Here is an 8,724-nt window from a genome sequence, read left to right as displayed (position 1 = left end):
ATATGTACATATCATTCCATATACCATGATATATGATTCACACACTATTCATGTCTTTATTTTAACTCCCAAGGTCAGAAGAAGTGTTCCTGACAAAAAAATGACTGCCTCATTTAAACACACATTTCAGTCATATTTCAATATTTTTTAAATATTCACTTTTGAGATGTGTTATTTTGCGGAGTATTTATAATGATGGCCATGCCACATAACTCACTTATATTTAACCCTTTTTGGTAGGAATCGGCACTCTAAGGGGGGTCATAGGTAAGGATACAGCTTGTAGGTTAGGTTAGGTTGGTTTGTGTTCTATGCACGTGGGAGGTCCTGTCCGTTGTTATTCAAAGGCCCCTTCATTTTATTTGATGTTTGGACATAAATTATGGGTCACTATTAAAGTATTATACTTACCTATACTTAATCTGGGTCCCTCAAATTTTTTTTTTTTGCTCCACCATGGCTTGCTTTTCTCGCAAATTGACAATATACTGTAACAGTGATCCTCTATTCTGGCTAAGGGTACATAGATGTGCTGTGCATGCCAGCCATATGGGCCACTATTTAAGATGCCATTATTATCTATAATTGGTTTTATTGTAATTAGCCTGACCTAGGATACCATATTGTCTTACCGTATAAAGATTAAAACTTCATAGAATTAAAAAGATGTTCGTTTTTCCTTTATCTCGCACCAGACTTGGGTAAATATTTGATTGTTTTTTTTTTTTTTCATGTTACTCTAAAAGATATTGAGTAAAAACTGTATGTAAAATACAAATACGTACAGTATTTGACCCCAGCCCTGGTTACTGTATACGACCAATAAGCAAATCAGCAGTTTGAAATTTACAAGTAGGTGATCGGTGCATGACGTTGCTTGCAAAATTTTACTGATGTAAACGACTGTTATTCCTTAGGGGGTATATATAGGTTATACCAAACAAAACATTATACTGTATATCATAAAATTAAATAAGGCAACATACAATATCTCAGAAGTACACTAAAGCATTCAAAAACACTGAAATATGACTGTACAGTAATGTGTGTTTACAAGAGAGGCAACCCTTTTCTTTTATCATCAGGAACCTGTCTTCTGACCTATGGAGTCCAAATAAAGAATTGTTCCAGTACAAATACAAACCATCGTCTATTACGTAGGAGATGATAACAGAAAAGCTGGAATACGTCAGTTGAAATTATATAACAAGGTGTAGGTAGTTGGCCGGTACTTAACTCCCGGGAGTGGTGACCCCCCTCCCCCTGCTTGCGCTCTGAGTAGTCACTTTGATAACAGCTGTCAGTTGAGACATGTTCTTCAATTGGCTTTAGACTCTGACAGATTTTTACACTTTTCTAGTATGTATTGTCTGTAATCTTGGACTATGACGATATTGCGTCTTCAGATATTGTCTTTGAGTTGTAAACGTGATCAATGATAACATATCTCCCACAACTCTATAGGTTGGCCAAAAGTGAATGCAGGAGTCTCACCTTTGCCAACTTGGAGTTAAACTTCCCTGAAGTCAAAGAAACAAGCTCCTTCCTGAAGGAATTCTGTTTCCTTCTTTTTTTTTTTTTTTACACATGCAAGCAACAGGTTTCATTGCGAGTGCTGATGATTTGACATTCTCAATCTTGCTTATTGGAAGCCAACTGCTTTGCTTGCTAATTACTAGACTTAGTCTGTGGTTAAGACTTCAGCGTGCTCATCCCTATGGGGGAGACATGCTTAATGCTAGTCTCTCAACGCACTCAGTGTGCATCAGTGAACGCAGGATTCGTATGTGAATGCATGGTATTATCAAACGCGCAAGACGTTCATCGTGCACCTGAATGCTCCCTATCATCAGAAAAGCAGCATGCTCAGCATACGGTCAAGGTAAACACAGGACTCTCATCGGAGTATGTTAGCTCTCTGAAGCATGTGTATGTCTTTCTTTAAAAGTGCTGTCATGGCTGCAAACACACACCTGAAAGCATGCTTAGGGTGACTAACCTTACCAGACACCTGGCGTGCTCTCAGCCTATTAGGAGTTTAGAATAGGTGGTTTATTCCACCTCAACGTTATGTACGTCACTCTTAACCACCTTAGATGTCAGGATGCCAGGAAACTTTAGATTAATCAATCAATCGTAAGAGTGTAGTAACCTACACAATAAGGAGTACCCCGGCATGGCCAAAAAGCCAGATTGGCAGAAATAGCCACCCTCCTAATGGGTGAGTCACCCCTAAAATTAGTGTTGGTTTGTATTCTAGTTATAAAACAAACAACAAATTTGGAAGTAACTTGTATTTTTCCTAACGATACAAACCTTAGCTATTTATACAATCTTGCCCACCAACCCTGTCTCCTGTCGAAGTCCTAACTCCAAGCAAAGTGAAGCACAATCACAGGTGTGTGGGTGAGAGGGGTACCTAGCTACTCCCCTACCCGCTGCTAACTAGCGGGATGGGTAGTTAACCCTCGCTAAATTCTAATGGCTCGCCCTTTCAGCTTTGCTGAAAATAATACTGTACCTCTATAAGTAAGATTTGTATCATTAGGAGAATTACAAATTACTTCCAAATTTGTAATTTTTGCGGAATATAGAAGTCTTAATCCTTTAACTTAACTTCCTGCCTTCACCTCCCCAAAAGTCCTAGAGGCAATCAAAGTGACTGTCCAGTGTACCGGCAAGAGAGTGGAATAGCCCCGCCTTTAGCTGCAGCAACGAGCTACTGCCGATACTTCATTATAAGTTATAACTACCAAGTTGCGGCTGCACGAATCAAAGGACTTAGGTTTACAGTATATAGTTAGGAAAAATACAAATTACTTTTAGATTCTTTATTTTCTGTTTATGGTTTGCCATTTAGCATGTATCTTGTACATCTTGTACTGTAAAACATTTTTTATAAGGTATACACTTTATATAGTTAGCCTATTTTTTTAGGGCATAAGGCATATCTATATAGTTTTACTGCATAGATTTTTTTCCATTAAAATGTGTTAATTTATTTCCAGGAGCTTTTTAGAGCAAAACAAGAGGCCAGATGGACGGGGCTTAACTGAAGTACGACCTATCACCATTAATGTTGGAACAGTGAACACAGCAGATGGCTCAGCAACTGTGCGTGTTGGTAATACAGCTGTGATGTGTGGCATTAAAGCAGAGCTGGCAACTCCAATTCTTAGGAAACCAAATGAAGGCTTCATTATTCCTAATGTGGAATTGTATCCATGCTGTTCACCTAAATTCAAGGTATGATCGTAATGAATTGCTTTACAATGTATGCTAAGGCTGTTGAATTAATATATGAACTTGAATTTTGTGTAGGGTTATTTCCTATTCTCTGGTAAAACTCAATTTGTTCTGACACTACTGTAAACCTTACACTATTTATTAGGGATTATATTTTCGGTAAGGTGAAACTAGTCATAGGAATTTTAGTGAGGTACAGTATAAACTACCCTACTGCTCTTTAGCCGGGGTTGTAGGCAGGGTAGCTGGCCACCCCTCTCACACACTCACTAGTGTTGTCTATTCACTTTTTATTTTTGTCTTGGTGAGAGTAGATGTCAGTCTCTCTCTCCTCCCTAACTGTTTTTCCTAGCCTTTGACTCAGGGTTTTTTTTTCACTTGTTTTGATGATTTCTTTTATCATTACCGTGTGAGTTTGGTCAGCGGGCGTCTCTAAAGGGCGCAGTCCCTTCTCTTTGCCCTCTCCTCCTTTGATGCTGTACTTGCCGTAAGATGGGATGGGCCTCCTCTGTGAGTTCTTTAGATGGAGAACGTTTGCTGCCTTCTCACTGACCTCACCACTCTCCCTCGGTGCCGTGAGCCGCGGCTGATCTACCGTGGGGAAAGCCCATTCTGCTAGCAGGTTAGGTTGTTCTGAATATTTTCTTCAGTTAATTAATTTGATTTGATATGTCTTTACATAGTTCTGCGACACCACACTCCTTCATTCCGGCGACGGCAGCCATCAGAGGGAGTCCACAGTCCTCAGTATGTTCTGTTCTCTCAGGGGACTCCTTGCCTGTCTGCGGGACAGGTTGTCCTCCAAAAGAGTTTGCTTCTCATTCATTTTTGTTTTTCCTCAGCTTTAGCGACGACTTTCTTCTCCAATTGGCTAAGGCAGCTGATGTAAAATGTGCAGAAAGATCATTCCTGTGGAGTCTGCTGCCCCTGCCCAGTCACCGCCTGTTCCCCAGGGCCTGTGGCAGTTCCTGATGAGCACGCTAACAATGACCTATCCCTCACGAGGGTTCGGTCCCTTTCGAGAGGTTACAGTTTCTGCATCACGCTCTGCTCCTACTCCTTTGTATCTGACACCATGGTGTAGAAACAAGGTCAGTGGCAGACTGGGTTCCTTCATGCGTTCCAGTAGGGGTATCCCTTCAGGGTGACCCCAGAAACTTAGCTTCGGCCATGTTTCACAGGTAACACTCTATGGCGACCTTCAACTTGAACTTGGCTTGTTGATGGGAAGCAGACAGCTCTGCCTGGAGGTCCGTCTCCGGTGGTGGACAACTTTCCTTTCCGGGGGAGAATTTACCTCCACCAGATGTTGGGCTGTTCTCCCTTCCGAGGGAGAACTTCACCTCTTGTTGTTGTCCTACAACCTCTTTGCCTGGGGCAGGAATTTTGTATAACAGCAACTGCCAGAGATTGCTCTCTCCCCCTTGCTTAGCCGACTCTTCCTTCATGGGATAAGCAAAGTCTGAGGCAGGAGTGACCCCAGAAACTTAGCACTCCATACCGAGTTAGTGCTCTTTGCCGACCTTCAGCTGGAACAATGCTTGGTGATGGGAAGCAGAGAGCATTACTTGGAGGTCCGCCTCCAGGTGTTGGACAACTATCCCTTCCGAGGGAGAGTTTACCTCCACCAGGTGTTGGGCTGCTCTTCCTTCCGAGGGAGAACTTCCCTTCATCAGCTACTGTCCAGCAACCTCCTCCTTCGCGGGAAGAATTGCATACAGTAGCAACTGCCAGAGACTGCCCTCCCCCCCTTGCTAAGCCGACTCTTCCTTCGGGGTAGTAACAAAGTCCGAGGCAGGAGTCGTCTCTCTCGTTGGCGAGTGAGACCCTCCCCAGAGTCTCTGATTGCCAACCCACCGATCTGCGGACGGCGTTCGCCAGCTCGTTGATCGCCGTACGCCTATGACCAACTCTCACCAGCTCGCCGTTCGCTGATCGCCAGCACATTGTTGCTGATCTTCAGTTCGCTGATCACCGTTTGCCACCTTGCCGATCACCAGATCACCGGTTGACAGCTCATTGTTCACCGTTCGCCGATTCCCAGCTTGCCTGTCTCCGATCGTCAGCTTGCCGTTTGCTGATAACAGTTTGCCATGCTGTTCCTTAAATAGCCATTCAATTGCTTGCCATTTACCATTCATCAGCTTGTGATTGTCACTCGGTGGCTCAAGACCGTCACTTGTCAGCTCTCCTCTAGGTGGCTGTTCGTACCAACAACCACTTTCACCGCCTGACTGTTTTTCCTCTAGATACTTTTCCTCCCGGAGTTAAGTCGTTTCCTAGACCCTCACTTCATTGAGACTTTTGCTTCTCGTAAGACTCTCTTACTCCTCATCAAAAGAGTACTCTCATCTAGACAACATAGATTTTCTTCCTCCATTCTCTTAGGGTTGCGCTGCTTCGGAAGCCCTTCCCACGTAAAGTTGGAGTTTAGCACAAATTTCCCTCTTGGAACCCAATCCAGCACTCAACATCGATGGCTGCGGTAATGCTCAAGGTTTAACTTTGGCACTTAATATCCCTCGTGCCTCTTGGATTTTGTTGTTTTTCATACAAGCATGATGTCTTTGGTTCTCCGAACTTAAAAAAAAAACCGCATACACTTGGCCAGGCTTCATCATCGACTCCAGTCATCGGCACATTCACAGATGTTCATTTCTCATGAATGTATGTTTTTCGCCAACACTTCGTTCCTACTACGGAGTGGGATGCAAAAGACATTTGAAAGAGATATGACAACCTAAAAGGAAATGTGAAGCATAGGAAAAAACTGAATCATAATTTTCAATCTGTGATACAGTAATTTATACTTTTGATTATTTTGTGGCTCCAACCTCTATATCTTCAGTTCTTTTACCCTTTTAACCTTATTAAATTATGTAACTTTAGAAGGTTTATTTTAGCACCTAGCTTTTTGTCTTTGATTTTTATGATTTGTTTTCAATATCCAAACTTAGTTTCCGTAAAATTGAAATAAGGATTCCAAAATTTTCAAGTTTGTTGTTTATGTTATACAGAGATCTATAATTTTGTCAAAAGTCTTGTTGTCTCGATTAATTCCAGTTTTATAAGCCAGCTCTTTTTTTTGTATTCCAGTATATAATATCACAATGAGTTTGTCTCTTGGCCTACTGTAAAGTGAATCTTACTTCCTTGCCTGACTAGTTCCTTTCATGTCATCTTCATCGTTTACCATTAGAAAAGAATGTATTTTGCCATACTTTTGTTCAACTTATTTTCTTTTGCTTAAAAGAAAAGGAAAGAAAATACATTCGTAAATTTTCAAACTGAATGACCTTGTGAAGCAATAAGAAAATGACGTGTTTTAATGCAGTCCTCATTGTTTATAGAAAACTTATCTGGGCAATAACTATAAAGTGAAATACACACAAGCCAAAACCACCAGGAATCAAGTACAGGTATCTCAAATACTGTACTTAAAGAAAATAAAAAGTAAGAATTGCATAAAATTAAAGGAAAAGTTATGTATATCAATAACAAGAATATATTATATATGACTGCTTCGACTAACTGAGGTTGTGATTAAATACCAAAATCTTAGAAGTTTATCCTTTCAAAGAACCTCATTCTAAAATTTTATATGAAAATAGCAAAATGTTTCTCAATCAATCAAGAAACTAGAATAAGAATGTTTGGGTGCTCTCTCTGCCAACAGTATAATGCTTTACAGTAATACAGTACTTCAAGGTTTTGCATCTAGAATTTATTCACCTTGTTTTCTGGAGCACCATTTATTGACACAACTTTAGGTATTAAAGAATTTATAAATTTTCAATATTTAACTTAGCCGGTGATTATATTGCTGCAACTCTGTTGCTCGACAGACAACTCTACGGAAAAACTCGCCAGCGATCGCTACACAGGTTGCGGGTGTGCCCAACAGCGCCATCTGTCGACCAGATACCCAGCTCTCAATGTAAACAAAGACTCAATTTTCTCTCTGTCGAGGTGTCGACAAGACGTACTTTACTCGCTGTTGCTAAACTGGAGTTTTTCACATCTAATTGGTGAAGTACTATATTCTAGTTTTGAGCTTTCGCAATGCAGGTGTTTTATCTTCATCTTAAATCTTGAACTCGTTTTGGATAGATTTAATTATGGTGACAAAGAGAGTATGGACTTTCTTTCACTTTTAAATGGCCGACCCTTCCCTTAGACGGAAGTGTGTTTAGGTTTTTCAATATTAAACTTACCCGATAATCATGTAGCTGTCAACTCCGTTGCCCGACAGAATTCTATGGAGGGATACGCCAGCTATCACAATACTAGAAGGGGGTGTACTTACCAGCGCCACCTGTGGCCAGGTACTCAAGTACTTCTTGTTGACACCTCCTCAATTATTCCTCTGTCGTGCTTCCGGCAAGACGTTCTGGGATATGCTTATGATCTTCGAGTTTGTTCACGGCTAATTGGTGAAGTATTCTCTCAGATTTCGGCTGTCGCTTTACTGGAAACCTTCTTATATTAGCTAGATAGCTTTTATATAGTCCTGATATACGGTTAACGATCTTTTGCTTGATTTTGGAAACCCCTTTGGCTAACTCTTTGGATTCAAGATGTCTGACATTTCGCAAGCCCCCTCCCATAGACGATGTAGGTCTTGCAATAGGCGTATTCCGAAGGCCTCGGTAGATCCTCACACCGCTTGTTCTGACTGTAGGGACAGACCCTGTCAGTTAGAAAATCGATGTGAGGAATGCGCCGGACTTTCGGAACTGGAATTTGTCCGTCTTTTAAAATATTCAACTAAGTTAGAGAGAGGTAGAGTTAGGAAGAGTTCTTCTCACTCTTCACTGTTTTCCTCACCTCATGATCCCCCACCTTCTCCTACCCCTGTAGTGGCTACCCCCGAACCTACTGTTTGCCCTCCGCCTGATATGTCTGTTGTTTTGCGTGCTATTCAGGCCTTAGGCGATAAAGTAGAGTCAGTGGTAAGTGACCATAAGTCTCTGATGGCCGAAGTTAAGGAACTTAAGGTCAAGAGTGCAGTGGGTGGAATTAGTGCCAGTGCTGTGACGAGTGCTAGTGTCAGTGCAGTGCCAAGTGCTAGTGTCAGTGCCAGTGTGGTGCGTGAGGATACTTCTGTGCGAGCCAGTCGTCCTCCCAGTCCGGGACCTCTTGCAAGCTCCCAAGCCCAGGGGAGAAGCAATGTCGAAGGGCATAAGGGTTCGGCAGGCCTTGTCAGGCGCACAGAAGTATCCTCGGTGGTTGCGGGCGTGTCTTCCAAAGACCGTCACTCCCACCTGCAGACAATTGAGCCCGTCTTTTTCTCGTCCGCTGATCATCTGTCAGGGAAGAAACGTTGGTCTCAGGTCTCGAGACCACTTAAACGCAGAGTCCAGTCCGCGAGTGCTCAGCCAGGTTGCAGTCATTGGCTCAGCTCTGACTCGCCGCAGTCATCTGTCGACTGCACTCCGCCCAAGAGGAGTAAGGTTCTGCCACAACAGAGCTCGACTG

At 42.3% G+C, this 8,724-nt stretch overlaps 1 protein-coding gene across 2 annotated transcripts in view; it reads left to right on the top strand.

The window, feature by feature from the left end:
• The window catches only part of LOC137660237 (exosome complex component RRP43-like), a 42,085-nt gene that overhangs the window by 972 nt on the left and 32,389 nt on the right, over positions 1-8,724 (top strand). For both annotated transcript variants that reach the window (XM_068394966.1, XM_068394967.1), the window contains exon 3: positions 3,009-3,246. In XM_068394966.1, coding sequence (XP_068251067.1) covers positions 3,009-3,246 — 238 coding nt within the window. The remainder of the gene's footprint in view (positions 1-3,008; positions 3,247-8,724) is intronic.

The sequence above is a fragment of the Palaemon carinicauda genome, chromosome 20 (genome assembly GCF_036898095.1).
Source record: "Palaemon carinicauda isolate YSFRI2023 chromosome 20, ASM3689809v2, whole genome shotgun sequence".
NCBI lineage: Eukaryota > Metazoa > Arthropoda > Malacostraca > Decapoda > Palaemonidae > Palaemon > Palaemon carinicauda.
This window is presented reverse-complemented; position numbering and strand designations above follow the sequence as displayed.